General features: G+C 40.2%; 1 protein-coding gene across 6 annotated transcripts in view; it reads right to left on the reverse strand.

Moving 5' to 3' along the window:
• TOPBP1 (DNA topoisomerase II binding protein 1) overlaps positions 1 to 18,672 on the reverse strand; it is a 29,553-nt gene extending 10,881 nt beyond the window's left edge. For 2 of the 6 annotated variants that reach the window (XR_008209214.1, XM_052694163.1), the window contains exons 1-23: positions 18,293 to 18,497; positions 17,650 to 17,784; positions 16,924 to 17,067; positions 16,001 to 16,182; positions 15,673 to 15,866; positions 14,938 to 15,117; positions 14,387 to 14,556; positions 13,694 to 13,857; positions 12,944 to 13,191; positions 12,435 to 12,754; positions 11,728 to 11,900; positions 10,430 to 10,641; positions 9,996 to 10,288; positions 8,838 to 9,011; positions 7,874 to 7,983; positions 6,842 to 6,965; positions 6,325 to 6,474; positions 5,719 to 5,827; positions 4,967 to 5,159; positions 3,534 to 3,760; positions 2,292 to 2,455; positions 784 to 898; positions 138 to 301 (exon numbers count right to left, since the gene is read on the reverse strand). Coding sequence is in view for 5 of the 6 variants with exons in the window: in XM_052694163.1 (XP_052550123.1) it covers positions 138 to 301; positions 784 to 898; positions 2,292 to 2,455; positions 3,534 to 3,760; positions 4,967 to 5,159; positions 5,719 to 5,827; positions 6,325 to 6,474; positions 6,842 to 6,965; positions 7,874 to 7,983; positions 8,838 to 9,011; positions 9,996 to 10,288; positions 10,430 to 10,641; positions 11,728 to 11,900; positions 12,435 to 12,754; positions 12,944 to 13,191; positions 13,694 to 13,857; positions 14,387 to 14,556; positions 14,938 to 15,117; positions 15,673 to 15,866; positions 16,001 to 16,182; positions 16,924 to 17,067; positions 17,650 to 17,784; positions 18,293 to 18,373 (4,026 nt within the window). In the remaining variant the exon portion in view is untranslated. Of the gene's footprint in view, positions 1 to 133; positions 302 to 783; positions 899 to 2,291; positions 2,456 to 3,533; positions 3,761 to 4,966; positions 5,160 to 5,718; positions 5,828 to 6,324; positions 6,475 to 6,841; positions 6,966 to 7,873; positions 7,984 to 8,837; positions 9,012 to 9,995; positions 10,289 to 10,429; positions 10,642 to 11,727; positions 11,901 to 12,434; positions 12,755 to 12,943; positions 13,192 to 13,693; positions 13,858 to 14,386; positions 14,557 to 14,937; positions 15,118 to 15,672; positions 15,867 to 16,000; positions 16,183 to 16,923; positions 17,068 to 17,649; positions 17,785 to 18,292; positions 18,502 to 18,594; positions 18,614 to 18,639 lie in introns of those variants that run through there. The other 4 variants (XM_052694166.1, XM_052694165.1, XM_052694167.1 and 1 more) reach the window with 4 other exon arrangements.
• Between the last annotated feature and the right edge of the window lie 299 nt (positions 18,673 to 18,971).

Below are 18,971 nucleotides of genomic sequence, written 5' to 3' on the forward strand. Positions count from 1 at the left end.
TTGGTCAGGAACCTGTTTTCAGAGACGAGCTTGCCAAAAGTTTCTGAGGTACTGGAGCCTCTAAAAATCCCAATGTTCAGCCACACGAGACATTAAAAAGTGCAACATTCTAGTTTCTCAGTAACGAGGTTACATGCCTGAACAAAGCAGCCAGCTCCTCTACATGCCTCCAGGTAGGAACGATGAAGCACCCATTTTCCAGCTGCCATCGAGGCCAGGAATTTCTCATTTCGAAGAGGATGTCCCACAACGATGTGTGTGCAACTTGGATCAAAGCACTGTTTCTCAAGTACTATTCCACCTTGGAGTTGAGGATTTAATATGATTCAAGTTATTTAGAGTTCAGGCTGTACCACAAAAAGATCACTCAAAGTGAGAATTATTTGAATTTTTTTTTAAATCTCAGATTTACACTGAAAATATTACGATTGAAGTGATGAGGGAGAAGCTGGCAAGGAAAGAGGAACTCTGGGAAAAGAAAAAGTGGTGGTGTAACAGAGACAGGAATGGGAGACACCAGAAGAAGGCAGATTCTAGACACTCCCAACAGTAAAGAATGGGCCTGTTGTGGAGACAGCTAAAAGAAACTGCCAGAATACAAAACCATTGCTGTTTTATGGCAAAGCTGATCACTCACATAATAATAACATATTCAAGGAATTGCTCACAAGCACAGAAACCCATAAATTTGAGAACTCTGATCTGATGTGTCGTTAACAGAAGCCCTTTCTTTTCCCAGCTAACAACACACACTATTGCATGCATTTCACAAATATCTGGTACCTAATTCCTCAATCAGATGGCAATAGTCAAATCTTTCTTGAGGATTAAGAGAAGACAGCTGAAATTTACGGCATTTTTCTGGTTCTTCATCTACCTTCTCATCTTCTGTAACAGCCTGAAAATATAGCAACAGATTTTGGAAATATTACAGAAAGATGAGTTTGACAGTTGACTGTTTCCCTGCAAGCAATTCTGGGTTATTTTTATGTTAAGTTTTCTTTTAGCATGGAAAAGAAGAACCAAATCTGTCAATCACTTGACAAAAGCTGGATCTTATCAAATCAGCATTAAGCATCTGCTTAACATCCTCTTGGTTCCCCTTTTTTTAGGGCAGAACTGAATAAATCTGTCATAAAAACTAATCCATATTCACTGAATGGCAAGCTGACAACATGAAGCAACCATCCTCCATCTATCACTGCCTCATCCATTCAGGCTTTCTTTAACTCCCAAGGCTCCCTAAATACTTCCACCACAGTTTACTCACTAAGGTGGCACTTCAGCCCTCTGAAGACACATGGTTGCTGCTGGAAGTTGATATACAGATGATACACTGAAGGCAAGAGCCTACTTTTCCTACTTACTTTCAAGTTCACTCCACAACATTAAATTTCTGAACCAGGTTTATGTCCAGAACAAAGCTAGGCAGTTGGCATTTAAGCCTAAATTCCAGATACCATCTGCAAAATACAGGCCTAATGTTTTTCCATCATCCAGACATGGCTAGAGTTTCCCCTCCTGCTTATAAGCACCCATAAAGCAGCAAAAGGCTGCAATGAGGTCTCCCTGGAGCCTTCTCTTCTCCAGGCTAAACAAGCCCAGCTCCTTCAGCCTATCTTCATAAAAGAGGTGCTTCAGACCTCTGAGCATCTTCACGGCCTCTTTAGGACCTGCTCTGTCACTTCCATGGTTTTTTTTGTGCTAGGGGTCCCAGGCCTACACAAAGTACTCCAGATGGGGCCTCAGAAAGGCAGAGGAGAACAATCACCTCCCTCATCCTGCTGGCCATCAGGATACAGATGGCATCCCAGGCTGCAAGCACGCTGCTAGCTCATGTCCAGCTTTTCATTCACCAGGACCCCCAACTTCCTCTTCATAGGGCTCCTCTCAGTGCACTTCACGTGGATGCTGTTGCCACTGCTGAAATGCACCACCCACCAACTCACTGTGCTCACATCCACTGTTTGGTCTCCATAAGCATTCAGCAAGCAATGGGTGCCATTTTTTCCACACCAAAGAATTCAATGCCACACTTCTGCTGCAGAGGCACTTGCATGTCAGACACCATTTTGTCAGACTGCATCCCTACTGCCATCTGTCACATGGCAACAACATGTAATGGAATACTGTTGGGAACATTTAACCTCTACTGCCATACCATCGACATCTGCCTCTGATGTTATGGGCAAACATAATAATACAGGAGGCATTACTTTCAGAGCAGCCCTTAAAGTATAGCTACACTTCTAGAACACATACAATCATGAGCATTTCTTCAAATGTCAAACCTTTTCTTTGGGCTGTGGTGCCACAGGAGGGTTAGCCAGTGGGAATGCAATGCTGGGAGCCTGCGGGGTGGGGATCAAGTGATCTTTAATGGGTGTTTCAGGATCTCTACATACAGGATTCTTCAGATCTTCAATCGTACCTCCATCTCCAGCCTCAGGAACAACTGAGGAAGTAAAACACTGTTACAGGACCTGTCCTTGGCTGAATATAATTACGGACAAAGTACAAAAGTAGTTATCCTACAAGGGTGCTACAAAATGCACAGCTAACATGTCAATATTGCCCTTCTTAAAAGGTGCTTATACCACAGACCACCAACTGAACCTTACAGACTATGCCCCTGGATGCCTTGTTTTGAAAAGCAGAAAAACCTCAAATGGCCTAACTTCTTATGCTAAACGTACTTACTCATTTAAACAAAAATAAACAAACAAAAAAACCAACCCTGAATTTAGCTAATTCTCTTCAACCTCTAGGACAGCAGTTTTCAGTGGAAATTCTTCAGAAGAAGAATCTTGACAAAATAGATTTGTTGGGGGGGGAGGGAGGGGGGGGGAAGAAGAGGTGGCAATGGGCAGAGAAGTAAATGATTCTGCTGATCTGTCTGGAGGTGGGAAGAAAGCCAAAATGGATGAAAAACCTTAAACGTGTTGCTTTAGTCCTGCTTAGTCCCACCAGAAGATTGAGACTTCAGAAATAATAGGAAAGATGAACACAGTATCTTGACTAAATCATAACTGAACCAAATTCATAAGTAGCTCTGAGATACTGCTACTGTTTTTGGCACTCACAATTATCTTCTTTCTGTTCCTTCAGTCTTCACCTACTAATATTTAAAACATTCTGCTGCTAGTATTCCTATTTGAATTCCACTGCATCTACCCTGACTTGCTAGCTGGAAACCAGCTGAGGATCCAAATAAAATTGTGGAGGATATTTTCTACAGTTGATACAGATTATTTTCAGAAAAGCGCTGCCACTGCCGTGGTGTTTAACCACAGATGGCAAATAATTAGGAAAGCTCTTTTTTTTTTTTTTTAAGAAACAGCAACACACATAGAGTAGAGCTCAAAGATGAAAAAAGTATAGTTTTACATTCAAGAAATGCCAACGATGTTCACTCTCTAAGTATTTGGTATTTTTGAAGTAAAATTTAACCATTACCATATTTTAAAATCTCCAAGGATCAACCTGATGCTGTACCAAAGAAAAATGGTATTTTATTTCTGATTTCATTTTACCTATACCAGCAATCTCTGCGTCAGCTATGGACCCTTTGAAGGTAGACTCATCCATGTTCCTATTAACGTTACTCTGAGCTTGCTCTGTGTACTGGGAAGGACTGTTAGGCCACTGAAAGTTGCTGACAAGTCTCGCTCTCTCCTCCCTTGCTGTAGGATCATCCCAGATGATCTGCTCACTCTGGGATGGCTCCGTGTTGATATCTGTGAGAGCCTGACGAGATTGCCTGAGGGAAAAAGCACAGATACCTTAAATATTCCTTTGTTTTTACAGAAGACTACCATGCTAGGAGGTAACGTTCTAACAATCACATCAACTGTAACATCCAAGCGACGTTATTAGAAAGCATGCCCAGAAACGTGGAAGCCTCCAGTATGAAAGCAACTTTGGCAATCTGTCTTTGTAGATTTAAGGGTCAGTGCGGCTGAAAAAAGGCAACCAAAATGTAAGCAGGAGATATTTTCACCATGTGTCACACTGATAAATCATTCCATAATCAGTGCACTCTACCCTTTACTGAATCTTTTAATTTGCAAATAAACTCCCAACTAAAGGAATGATTTTGCAAGATTTCAATTACATTCTCACTGGAGCTCAGCACCCTTGGAACTAAAATCCTATTCACTGTGATTACACAGAGAGAAATGAAAAGAGGATAAATATTCACAAAATGCTTTATAAGAACAACTACTATTTGTTGTATGGGAACTGCTGAGTCACGGCCTGAGCCTCTGATTGATCACCTGAGGCGAGCCATGAGTCAGCCAGAGGAGCACAGGTGAAGGCAATTCACCTGCTGCTGGAAGGGATGGAGCCTGGCTGCACCCCTCCTAGACCTATTTAAGAGCTGGCTACCAGTGGGGAAGGATCTCTTCTGGAGATCACCTCTCTTGGTGTTTTGTGGTGAGCCCAGCCAAAGGGTAAGCTCTTCCACTTACTCTCTTTTTGTTATCATTGTCTACTTTGCCTAACTCTCTTGATTATATTGTGATTAGAACATCTTGATATCTATTGATTATACAATTATATTGTGATTATAATATCTTGATATCTATTGATTATACAAAGAACAACTACTATTTGTAGATGACTGAGGTACTGAAATATTGCAGCACTGTTTTCCTCAAATATCTCTAACAATATAACTAACCTGAAGACAAATTAGTTGGTTTGCACAATTCACTTCAACATTAAAGAGTAATTATATTCTACTACTTTTTTGAAAAGCAGATATACTCATTTATATGTAATCTTAGGATTAAGATAATATTCTGACTTTATCTAGCAGGTCTTGTTAAAGATTCTAAATTACAAGAAAATGAAGTATATCAGAACAGAAAGACAATACAACTGAAAACCCTGGAGATCTGTTCATGTTTCAGTGACTGAGTAGAGAGGACAAGATAAGATGCACTGAAATGAGAATCAATACCTTAGAGCTTCCAAGGCCCTGCTGCGGCCATTTCGCACAGACCGTGCGCTATCAGGAGTGGCTGGAGAGCTGTCAAAACTGTTCCTTGAAAGGGATCCTCTTTGTCCTTGTGGTTTCACTATTGATGTGGCAGACATGATCTCCTGCAGCTGCCTCTGGAAGCTCTCCCTCATTTCCAGCGCCTGGGTTAAAACTTCAAGAGAATAAACAAAGCCCACAAGATCAAGATTACTACAGTAAGTACAGCCATACAAGTCAATTTCCTCCCCTGTTTCAGGGAGGAAGGTTATACAATCAAGGAAGGAAAGACTATCCAGGAAAACGATGTATAACTGCAGTCACCCCTTTCTTGTCACAAGCAGGAATTCACATCTCTTCTGAAATTGTTTACGTGATCTGCCTTATATTCCACAACTCTCCTGTAACACTTTTCTTTACATAACACAAAAATGTATACAAGACTGATTTTCTGTGCTAAAAATCAAACTGACTTTTTTTTTTTTTTTAAAAGAAAGAGCAACTAAGTAATTTGTAATGATTACCTTATTTTTTTTACGGGCTGGCAAGATCTTTATACTAGAGAGCAAAACCCTCCCTCATATTGACCAACAATGGCTAGCTGTACTTGACTGGTAAACAGATACAGTAGCTAAAGCTTTCACATCTTAACATTCAGCATCTGAAACTGTAGAAGGCTTACGCTGGCAGTTCGACATTAGGTGACTGTTCTGAGAACAGGAATTTATACTTACCTCCCCTGGATTCACTTATTCCAACGTGCTCTCCTCCTGTGCCAACTGTTTCCTTTATTTGGTCAGTAGTTAAATCATCTTCAGCATCATCTTCATCCACTGGAATAACCTAAAGCCAATAAAGACAAGTAGAATTCTTCAATACCACATCTTTTGTTTTTACCTTTGTTCATCATTTGTGAAAATTCTGGTAAAGAATAATCTTGCCTTAGAACAAGCCAATCTTTCTGCCACGTCAGTAAGACAGCAAAAAATAGCATTAATGACAACACCTACTCTGCAGTCTATAGGTCTACTAAGCCAAGCTTATGCCTTGGATCTCTTGCTTACTTAAAAAAGAAGGCAAGGAATGGACTACGCTATTTCGGATGTGGAAAGCACTTCTAAGCCTGAAATGTCTGTGTTTGCTTCTATTGTCCCAGAAGAGAATTACAAATGCAGGAAAAGCATGAAGCAGCATCTGCAATAGTAATTAATTACCAGTGAAATCTGCTTCAGCATATCACTGAATAAAGAATCAACTTTGTTTATTACATTCAACATAACAGCCACGTGAACTGAATTCCAATGATGCCACAGAACAAGAATTTCTATCACACACCATACCTCACTTTCTTCTGTTGGTTTTCCAGTGGGTGGAAGCTTACTGGAAGAGGAGGGCCTGAAATCTTGCACTGCACTGATGTCCAGGCTCATTTTGGGATTGTAAGTGTGAGGAAAGAGAGATTCAGGAAGCCGTTTATATTCTTGGGCACACTGTAACAATATTAGTTAATATTATAAAGATGAGAAACTGGAAAAATTAATACAAGTTCCATATTTAAGAACAGGAAAAGGATCACTGAAAGAAGTAGTTTACACCAGAGAAAAATGCAGCTCTCATTCTGGGAAACATGTAGCAGAACTGCTGAATGGAAGAGAATTTCTTTTTCCCTTAGAGAGTACAGGGGAAACACGTGCCAGCAAAAAATGTTTGTAAGTTCAAAGCAGAATGTGAAACATCAATTCCTATATATGCTCAACATAAATTCCAGCAGAAAATCAACTGCTATCTAATGAGTTTTAAGCCTTCTTTTCTGTTCACTTTTAGTAAAAGGGGGAAAAAAGCAAACAAGCTTCATACCTCTAAAAGCCAGTGTTCTGAAACAATATGTATTCCTCGTTCTTTAACTGATCTATATTCCTTGTTGTTGTCGTTTTGCCCTCCCTTGTAGATGAAGTGTGTTACTGTTTCATCAAAACACCATCTAGAAAATAAAAATGGAATATAACTGGAGAATATAATTACTTATCTAAAAAAATCAGCAGCTGATCCTAGAAATACATCTACTTTGATGAAGAAAGTGCGCTCATTATTTACTTAGCCATAACAAAAGAAAGACAACTTTCAGTTTCAGGACAGAACACCTTCAATCTCTTCTGAAAGCATTTCTGAAGTAAACAAAACTTAGTCTGACAAAGGTATAAAAGACAGTTTGGGGTTTTGATTTGTTGTTACTACTAAGTAAATGAAGTTCCAAATCAGTTTCTAAAAATAAGTGTGAGCAGTTTGTTATGTGCTTTTCTTTTACTTATATATTGAATTGCAACTGGAATACCAGTCCATGAAGCTCAAAATAAAATAGGATTTTAAAATGTAAACTCATAAAAATTAACTTGTTATCTAATGGAAATAGTTTATAGTTCCTCTCAGTAACAACCTATTCTTTTTAGTTTCTCTAATCACAGAACTTAGCCATGTTCACAACCTGTAAAATAATTAGTTCTGAGCCAGAGAGACACACGCACATTTCAGATCAGATTCAAAATCTGAAGTCAATTTTAAACTTCCCAAATGCCAAAAATTTCAGTATCTTCTGCATTAAAAAAAAAAAAAAAAAAAAAAGAAAAGAGGAGGAAACATTTTTCTGCAACACTAGTAGGCTTCAGGATAAAGTTTGGTCAAGATGGACTTATCAGGAACACAGAGAAAACATGACTTGTTTTATATTAGTGTGTGATTGTATTCTTGGACATAAATCATTTAAGATGGTGAAACTTAAAGCTCAGCTATAGCAAGAGGTCCCACAGATGAGGGTATTAGAATACTAATATTCATATTTATTTCAATTCCCACAGTGCCAAAGCTTAGAAGTTGTGCTTTATTGTCTGATACCTGTAGTCTGCACCAAGAGAAGCTGCTATAGCATTCAGTTCACTTTGCTTCTTACTAAGTTTTTTACTAACACATATAACAACACCAGCTAGAGGCTTGAGCTCTTCTTCCTGTTCAAGTACAGGGAAAGAAAAAATCATGTTTAGAAAGTGTCTGCATGAATAACACAAATATTTAAGTATTTAGTGCAATATGTGATAATATTTCCAATAACAGGAAAAGGCAAACTTTTTTTTTCTCCCAATCTCCACGTCAAAGGAGAGCACAACTAGCCTTCCAAGCACTAGGAATCCAAAGACAAAAGATTCACTCTTAGTCAGTCTCCCTAAACCATACTGTGCTTTTTTCATCACAGACTGATCACTTCCCTAAGCACCAAAATTAAGGAATTATCAAGCCTGATTCCATGAAAACATTTCACTCTACCATAGTGAAAAGGTTAGGGTTCAGAAACTACAGAATAAGAAGTAACAACCTTCCCTTACTGAATGCCATTAGTTTCATCCCCTCCTTTGTAGTACATGTGCAACAACATGAGAAGCAGTACTAAAAACTCTTTTCTCTTGCTTCTTTGCCTGGTTCCTCTGAGTAGATTAGGCTGGAGCTCTGAACTTCAGTGCAATGTGAAATATTTAATCCTGCTCATCAGGAGCCTAGGAGCTTCTTAATTGTTATAAAACCCTACTATCCTAATACAACAAAAACTGAATTGTCACAGCTTTATAAACCATGCAGCTTAGCAACTCCTTAGTATTTGGGATGGCAGTACGAACAGGAGAAAAAGATTTTTAAATTTCTGCCTAGTGTCTTATCTTGCTTTATTCACCGCTGAAGATGCACAATCATACACATTTTTACTCAAATCTATCACAGTGCACGAACTCCTTTATAGCTTAACTCACAAAAGCTACAGCATTTTCTTAATCAATTTATGTTCCAAAAGCTCAAAACCAAAATCTCCTACCACTTCTGGCTGTGCAGCCTTCAGCTGAGGGCTGGCACTAAGAGCTTCTGTATTCCGAGTGCTGTTTGCCAGTGCCAATTTCAGGTTTCTGCCAATGACTTCAGAAAGAGGGGTGCTCAGCTTCCTGTTCCTTTGACCAACACCTCCTGGAGTATCCAAAACTGCCAGAGCATCCTACCAAAAAGACAAAGTAACTGACTGACCTTCATGAAGGTGTTACAACCAACATTCTCATAAAATCAGGACTGTGTCCTACAGTAGCAGCTAGCAAGCACAAATCAAAGTACCACTGCACAAAAACTATACAAGAGAATCCCAATCTCAGAGTATACAAATTTAAAACAGGAAGAAGAAAAGAGATGATTTAATCCTCTTTTTCACTGTCATCGGGGAGAACTGCAATGGAAAGAAGCCAGCAGCCAAAGCCAGGTACTCCCAATCCCAAACCATTTCCAATGTGCGTTGTTCCATTGGAAGGGAAGAGGGAGGGAAGGGAGGAGCGGGGAAAAAAATCCACTAGCACAAAAACCCAACAACTTGGCTGAAAAAATCAGTGAATTCACCTTCTAATCAAGGCCTTGATAATAAAAAACAAATCTGAAGGCTTCACAAGCACATTCAATTCACTCAACAGCCATTCCAGCACTCCTGGTGGTTTCCTCACCATGTTTTAAGGCTGATCGTTTTTCATGGCTTTCAGAATGAGACAGTGAACCCAAAGCCCTAACCCATTTTTCAATTTGCAGCAATAATTTTCTTTATTAAAGTCATTAAAGTAGTGTTTCATCACAGAACAAGTAAACATTTGTTTCCTAATATCTGGAGGAGTTAAGAAGCCTTCTGGTTGTATTTCTCAGTCGTTCAATGTAAAGAACAGACTATGTTCTATGAGGTGTAGAACACATAAATGCAATAGGCACAAAGGAGCTTTGTTAACGACATTAAAACATCTACTATGCAACAGATTTAATTCACAGGTTGTTAACTAGAAATATATGCAAATTAACTGAGGTCGTTCTTCTGGCTATATTCGAAATGGAAAGGCTGTAGTTAACAGGGTAAAGAGGCTTACAATAACATTTTTGTACTGTTTTTAAGTTTATGCATATCTTTAAACTCAATGGCTCTATCAACACAAAAATTTGCAAAGAGCATTACCTTTACATCAAAAGAAGGCTTGAATAACTTGTCTTTGGAAAGAAATTTTGATGGTGTATCAAGGTGTAAAGATGGTTCTTTTTGTAGCAGCCCTCCTGCTGCAGGAGGAGTTGCTGTTTTCCCAACATGATGAGAGATTACAGCTCGGAAAGCTTTACTCTGAAACCTGTTGATATCAAGAGGGGTGACGGCTGGCTTTTTTCCAGCTTTGTGGAGATAAGCAGGTCGTTCTGGAGAATCAGGAAATTTAGTAGTTGGTGGTGTCTTGCTAAGCTTAGTAATGGAACTCTCATCTTTGAAAGGAAACAAACGAAATATAAGCAAGCCATCTGATTTCTCTTTTAAAAAAACACAGATATCACATACACTTCTTTGAAAGTGTATTCATTCATCTGACCTTCCTTCCCACATTCCCTAGCTTGCTAATAACCAACCTTCAGCATCTGCATGTTCAACCAAAAACTTGCTTTCGTCTGCTCTCTTTCCTGTCCTTGCAGACTGCAAAAGCCAAGCTACAGTGACTGCAGGCAAATTCCACTTCTTTGCAGCCTCATACTTGGAACCATCCGGCTCTTTCGCCACAAGATGGGTACTTGCAAACATTCCCTTTTTTGCATTGGCTTTTCTCACGAAGAATTCTTGGACTCTAAAATTAGATTAATAAAACATTCATTTAGTCATAAATAAGGTTATCCTGTGGCAAGTTTATAATGCTATAAAATACATTCAAGTGACACAAAGAGAACCAGCAGAATTATCTAAGGCCTGTTTCCCAGCAGAGAAGGACTTGGGGATGCTAATGGACAAAAAGCAGCATTTGCTTTTGCATTTGCAGTCTGGAAGGCCAACAATATCCTGGGTTGCACCAAAAGTGGAGTGGCCAGCAGAGAGTGGGGGGGTGATTGTCCCCCTCTGCTCTGCCCACAAGGCCCCATCTGGAACACTGTGTCCAGGCCTGGGGTCACCAGTACAGGAGAGATATGGAGCTACTGGAGTGGATCCAGAGGGTGATAAAGATGATGAAGGACTGGAGCACCTTCCCTATAAAGACAGGTTGAGGGAATTGGGCGTGATCAGTCCAGAAAGAGAAGGCTGCAGGAAAATTCATTGCGGCCTTTCAGTAATTGAAAGGAGCTTACAAGCAGGAGAGGGACTAAATTTTACATGGTCTGATAGTGAGAACAAGGGGAAATGGCTTTGAACTAAAAAAAAAACAAACAACAAAGAGGAGATTTAGATTAGATGTTAGGTAGAAATTTTTTACTCAGAGGGTGGTGAGGTGCTGTAACACACTGCTGGAACCACACAGAGGTCGTGGGTGCCCCATCTCAAGATGCATTCAAGGCCAGGTTGGAATGGATCCAGCATGCCTGGCCTAGCGGTTGGCAACCTTGCAGGGAGGGCTGCAACTACATGATCTTTAATGTCCTCTCCAAACTAAGCCATTCTATGATTCTATGAATGTAGAAAATCTGACATCTGAAAAACTGACATTTTTGTGTCAATTTTGTCTGCAAATTTATAGAACTACCAAGTCAGGGGATTTGGGCAGAAATCAGGCTGTGTGAAAACAGAGCAGATTTCTCTAATGGAGTGGGAAATATTTACACAGTCATAACTTAGATGAACAGAACCCAAAAGAACTTTATGTTGAAACATTTTAATTCTATCAAAGAAGAAATTTGTAAGCGATTTAATCACAGTGGCTGTATAAGAACAGAAAGGAATATACCTTGCTCCTAGAAGTCCTGCCAGATAAACCAGCGAGTCTCTCTCTGCACCAGTAAATTGGCTAAAAGAAAGAACGCAGTCCACCAAAGGAGTAACTCCTTCCATTACTGGGACTGGTGTGAAAAGTGGATTGGATTGGGGATCTAAGAGGAGCTGCTGTTCCACACACGTTACCTTAAAAAAGACGACAGTATAAATCACAGATCAAGCCAAAAAGCAACACAAAACTACAATAACTCAGAGGGTGGTGAGGTGCTGGAACAGTCTGCCACAAGAAGGTGTGGATGTTCCATCCCTAGAGATGTTCAAGGCCAGACTGAACAGGGCCCTGGACAGCCTGGACAGTGCTCAATCTAGTGGTTGGCAACCCTGCCCTTGGCAGCAGGGTTGGAACTAAATGAACTTTGAGGTCCCTTCCAACCCAAGCCATTCTATGAGTCTAAAGTACTGGCAGACCCTCAGACCAGAAGCCTTTGAGTCATGAGTCTTATTTAACAAGCCTGTAGAAAATTTCATCTTTGAAATAGCTAAGATACCATAAGGATGCAGAGGCTTTAAGGAATGCTTTCATTTAGCAAATTCCAAAAGAAATAAGACTAATTTCTCAAAGTCTTATTTGCAGAAAAACCACCAGTAACTCTGCATTCTAGCAAGACGTATTTATAATAGATATGTTCACTCACTGGACTGAAAATATAACTCCCTTACCAGCCATATATTCGTGACAACATCACCAACAGTTGGCTCCACAGAGCACCCCAATAAAGGTACCACAGCATAGTCTGCAATGATTCTGCTTTGCAGCGGCACAGTTTTCCCAGCATGCTCCTTAATCAGATCTGCAATGCAGGACTCATCTTCTTCTCCAAAACCCAAAAGAAGAAATCTCTTCCTGGCAAATACACCTCCTTCATCCAGTGCAGAAGGCTCTCCCAATGAACCGTTACAGACAGAAGACTGATTCTCTTCTTGAACAGTCACGTGAGTAACATCATTGAAGCTACCACATGCTAGTTTCTCAGCTTCAACTAGAAGAAAGAAAAAAAGAGTAGCAGTTTGACAAAAACAAGGACAACTCAAAATAGCTGCATGGAGAATGACTCCTAAAAATACAATATTGAAGTTAAAATGCTCAACTTTTAATAATTAAATGCTTGAAAACTCAAATTCTACACGACCTGTTCAACTGTCAACGGCATGCTAAGCCTTGAACCTACCTAATGTAGAATCATTACTGACATACTGAGAGAGGAAGTCGTCTTCTGCAGCTTGCTGGAACTTTACAACATTCACAGCTTTCTTCTTCAAGATGCTGTTGTTTTTGGGAAGAACTAACTTTGCATCAGGTTGTTCCAAAACTGTATTCACTAACAGCTGGTAGTTTTGAGGGATATATTGCTCCACTGGACAGAGATAGCCTTTACTGAACGACTCCAGTAACCACTTTGCTGTCACTATATGAGGCCTATAAAATAAAGCGTTATACAAACAAGTTACAGCAGGTCTCAGAACTGTGATTCTTCTTTTCCACTCTACAAACTATGTAACACGTGCACCTTAAGTCTGTAACTCCAACACTAAGGCATGCTAAGCAGACTTTACAGACTTGACGACTTCATGCTTAAGTATGAGAACAGACAGTTTCTTATTTCTTTTCTACAATTTATATCAGCATCATATCAGCCCACTGCTGGGTTGCCAAATCCTTCCTCCTCAGTGTATTAATACATTAATCACCAGTGAGAACACTTTTCTATTTACTGAGGCAACTCATAGCAACCCAAAATTTACAGTGTTGAAGAGCAGGTCAGGAAGGAGTTGCAAATTACAGTTGCAGCTGTAATTCTTCTTATTTAAGACAAGAGCTACTTAGGATTTCTAAATCAATACATATTTTCTTGCTCATGAGTTGGTGGGAGAAAGCAAGCAAGGCAGAAGTAGTCCTTAGGCAACACAGCTATCAGAACCTGTGAAGCGTCTTGTCCAAAAAGTGTTTCAGCTCGCCACTGTCCTCCCCCAGAATGATGTGGGTAACATCCTCATTAAGCTGATTAAATCGAACCCCACCACCGCAGTTAATAAGCCTTCTCATCTTGTCCAGCCTCCTACCACTGAAGCCACACAGATAGACCTGCAATGAAAACACAGCAAAGATAAAGGCCTTAAAGAAAAAAAGTAGAATATTTTGATACAGCTTGCTATGACTGTTCTACAGCTCAGAAATAAGTGATGAAATTTCAGAAAAGTAAAAAAGAGAAATGAAGCATTTACAATTTGACTAATCCATCTTCGTACATTATTCCTGAAACATCTGAATATTGAATAATGTAACAAACAGCCAGTCAACAGTTTATACAACAGAAGTTGTATAAACAAAACAAAGTAACAAAAAGCAAAATCACACACCATTTCTGGAACCCATTCACTATTGTATTTAAAAGTATGTTTATGAAAATGCAGGCATATTATACATTTAATATAATGAATTTATTTTTTATGCTCCTGGCACACAAAAGCTAGTATATAAATTAAACAGAAACGTGTTACTTGCTGCTGATAAAGCAACATAATTTACTCAACAGCAACTGCCAGCACCTCAATCTAGTGTGCTTCCACATGTGAAGATGGAACATTTGGAATAAGTCTATTGTTAAACATACTCGACAGCCATCTAATAAATCTTCAAGAGCTTGAAAAGAGCTTATGTCCAAGTTCTCCAGCTCATCAGGAGGAGGATCCAGTCTGCTGCTCGTTGCAGAACTACAGGCAGTTTCATTAACTCTACTCAAATTTACATTGGAAATGCAGCTGACGTCCGAAAGGGAATGAGCTGTAATGGAAACAAAAGAAGAGGCATTACTTTTGGCTCCTCTCTTTCCATTACTTAATTGAAAAAGAAAAAAAAAATAGAAAGCTCTCACACTTGATTTTGTTGCTCTAAAAGAAAATGTAGTCTGAAGAGCAGATAAGTAAGGCCTTGGTTAAACCAAGGGTTTATTTACACACGTATCTGAATACTGGTCTTACTAGAAACAGTGCTTATGTGCCTTTTCAGCTTTTTACATAAGCAAAGCAGAAACCAAGTTTCAAAACATTATCTACAAAACTACAAAAGTAGAAAGCACTCTACTAACTTTAAATAGTTCTTCCTTCTTTCTATTCCAAACGTTTTATACCTTACCTTAAATGCATCCTAAAAGGTGTTACTTACTGTCAAGCTTGCTGGCATGACTGGTGGGTGTGGAGGTACTGGGTGTACTGCTTAGTTTTGGTCCAGTCTCTATTTTATACATTGTCTCATCTTGACAGAAGCCCTTCTCAATGCTGTCAGAAAACCACTGCACAGGCACACAGTGGACGTTCCATTTTTTGGCACATTCGTACTTCTGACCTTTCAAGGTAAAATAAAATTAAAAAAAAAATGCAAGTTACTAAAAGACTGGTGCATCTGTGTTCACTGAAAGATGGATGCACATCAAAATCTGAAAACTCAAATAACTGATTTCGGGGTGCAAGTTGTACTACCTTGAACTCATGAGCTGCTATTTACTTGCCTTTATTTAAAGTTGGAATAAAATCTCCTTGACAGTGAGCTCATGGTACTGCATCACAGGGCACGAAACCATTATAAGCCAGCAAAGTATGAAGAAGCCCTCTGCAGAGCTTTCATCAAGGGTTCCACCACTTACAGCACTGCTAACAGTATGTCATCTTGCCATACACTTTTGATAAGCTCCACCTACAAGAAGTTTTTCAGTTTTATTTTGCTCTATCTACTGAATAAACTGTGATATAGAGCCAGTGCCAGCACATTCTAACACTGAGAGCAAGGTAAGAGTGCCCCATGCTACTCTTCCCATCAACACCACTTTTCTACACAGAAGCAGCAAGAGCAACGCTACTTCAAGTCAAGGAGGGAAAATAATACGCATGCTGTAAGTTTTACCTTTTGGCTCTTGAACTATGAGGTGAGTACATTCATTCATCTTGAGTTGCCCTGAATACTGCCCACCATGTTCAGCCGTGAGGCGCTGGACTTCTTTCCTGTCTGAACTACTTAAGCCAGTTACACAAATCGTACAGCCAAGAAACACAGGACAAGTGTAGTCTTCCATGTTAACATCAGTGTATCTCATCATACTAAAAGAATGAAAGGGGGAAAAGAAATACGCTTTTATTTGGTCTCAATTAGAAAAAGTAAGCAGTGTGCATAACCATAAGAATTACTGGGACCCAACACAAAGTAAGTTTTACTTCGTTCCAGTTTTCATTACCTTTGCTGAGATTTATCCCATAGTGTCTTAACCCAAGAAGGAAGCAAAATAGGTTTTTTCAGCGAAGCAGCTACTAAGTATTTCTTGCTGCCAACTTCTCCTGCTATAAGATGAGTTACTGACATATTGAGGTCTCTGTACACACGTCCACCCATCATTTGTACATATTTATGAACTTCTTCCTGAATGGAGAAATTACAGAAAATCATCAAAAGAAAAAAATAATTAGGAACCTACATCACATCCAAAAATAAATCAGTTTCAATTCCCAGTGGTTTCTTCTAAAAACTAATCAAAAATGTCAATTCCACTTTATTTGCATGGACAGTAAACAATATAATAAGTAAAAGTAAAGTAAAGATGTTAATACCATAAGTAAAAAATTTACTGGTGGTTGTTCTTTCAGGTAGCATATATAAAACAACAATGTTGTAATATATAAAAAGGAAAGTTAAGCATAACTTATGTGAAGTACAGCTGGCTGGATATTTAATATTAACCGCAGACTGAAAAACCAGAAATATGTTGTCTTCAGCATGATAGCTGGCCAACAGATCCCTCGATCAGCGAATAAAAAAATCCTCAAATGGACACATATTCCCATATTAATGACTACTTTACAATGTTACATACTACACATATTCCCATATTAATGACTACTTTACAATGTTACATATGCTTTTGTGATGTAGATACACCACTACATGCATGCTTGTATATCAAACATTATAAAAAGACTTCCTTTTTCTCCATAGTTCTCTACATAAATGACAGATACTCTACAAACCACAGAAAGATCAGACATAGGCATAGGCACAGTTATCATATCACAGTTGCACATACTACAACTGATGCCATAGCAATAAACAAAGCACATGCCACAGAAAAACCTGTTAAACCATCCACTGTGTACAATACATTACCCGAACATCTTTATCTAGGGTGGTACAGGATATCGTTACGTCAGCCATGGTCATGTTATACACGGGATACTCAGCCCTTGGGACGCATCTCTGGGATTGCATGCAATACAGGACTACCTGTGGTCCAACAATTCTACAACCAAGCTGAATTAAATAACATGGAAAAGAAACAAAACAAAGAAAATGAGCAGAAGGTACACTGGAGCAAGGAATGTTTGCTTTGTACCTGAGGAATCCTGGGGAAGGCAGGGCCATTGCCTATCCTTGTCTAGCTTTACTAGATAAGTGACAGTTTTGTTTTCACATTCTGTTGGAAATTTGCAGTACAACCTTCTTAAACTTTCTGGGCTTGATAAAAACAGTACATCCTATAGCTAACATGCCATTGGATTCCAGACAGCTTATCTTTGTCTGCTGGACAATTTCCTGCCTGTCAAACAAAAACATGTTACTCAGGAGAAAAAAAAGCAAGAGCCAGCTCCCTGATTCCAGCAAAATCAGAACTGACCACAATATTTAGTTTTCTACTACTTCTTAATAATCCTTACACTTTACTAGTTGTCTTCTCCACTAAATACAGCATGCACCAAAGCTCTAAAGATTTCATTGTGAATACTGCATACTACTGTATTTAGTGCAAGAACACAAAATGTGCAGTCTAAGAACATCCATAAGAGCTCCTAGACAGGAAAGAATATAGCTGGTATAAGTTGGTGTGTAGCATACCTTTTGGAGATGATTAAAAACAACACCAGTGAAAGGATCACAAATGTAAAGGGATTTATCATTTTCTTTTATCTTGAGTGCTGCTTCTTCTTCAAGAATCTGGAGATGTTCTTCAGACTGAAATTCTTTTATAGACTGCAAGAAAACAATGCATATGACCACATTTATTTAATTGATAAACCACAAATAGTTAATAATGTGCAAATCACAAACACACATGTACTTGAAACAGCCCACAGCAGAGCCACCCTGAACAGTACAGGGCAGAACAGACATAAGGCATCTAAAGAGCCTCCCTCAGCCCCCAGCTTTTCACAGCATTCAGACTTAAACACTGCATACGAACTGAGCCTGTCATACAGTGCCTTCAGCTCTGTCAAACCTCTCCAGGTGGGAAAAAGCTCCACATCCTTCCTGTTAAGGTGGATAAATAACCATCACACGGACCTTCTGGGCCTACCCGGCACTTTGCTCAACGTCAGCAAGTTTTGACAGAATCACTTGTTCAACCTGGTCAGTATGATTGCTTGAAACACTTCTGTTAGGTAAGCGCAGCGTTATTCCCAGATGTACACACGCAGGCTGCATTCACCACCGAGATCACCTCAGCGGAACATCCAGCAGGCCCACAGCTTACACCTACCTCCAAAGCTTTCAAGAAATACTCCGAGCTCCCAGAAGATTTTACGAATTTCACCAAGAACAGCTCCTTGCTGCCTTTCATCCTTTAACTGAGAAGCAAACCCCGGTGAGATTCGCACGCCGATCCCACCGGCAGCCCCCCCCCTTCCCCCCGGGGCCCCTCCTCGCACTGAGGCTCAGCCACCGCTCTACACGCCCAACCCAGAGCTCCCGCTCCCTCCCCAACCCCAGCACCGCTGTGTGCTCGGTGCTGCCGGTGGGACGCTGCCCCCACGGCATCCCCTGACACCGATCCCACCCCTCACAGCGCCCTGCAGTATCGCGGCGGGCGGGAAAACGGCGACTCACATTGCGCATGCGCGGGAAGACAGGGGGCGTTGTCCAGTCGAGGGGCGTGGCCTGGGCTGGGAGGGGCGGGCGGTACTATATAGCGACTCGCACCTCGCTTGCGCTGTTACCGGGCGCCCGTTGGAGGCGCTGCCGTTGCTAGAGGGCGGGAAGGGCGCGTGCAGCTGTGTGGGGAGTAATGGGTGAGTGCGGCTGGCGGCTGCCTCTTCACGTGGCTCCTCGCGCTCCTTCTCCCTCTCCTTTCGTGGATCTTAGTTGGCCTCCGCTCTTTAGTTGCCATTAATATTTCCTAAGGCTTGCTGTTGCTTCCGTGCTGCCTGTACTGGAGGTGG

Source organism: Tympanuchus pallidicinctus, unplaced genomic scaffold, assembly GCF_026119805.1.
Source record: "Tympanuchus pallidicinctus isolate F22 unplaced genomic scaffold, pur_lepc_1.0 scaffold3, whole genome shotgun sequence".
NCBI lineage: Eukaryota > Metazoa > Chordata > Aves > Galliformes > Phasianidae > Tympanuchus > Tympanuchus pallidicinctus.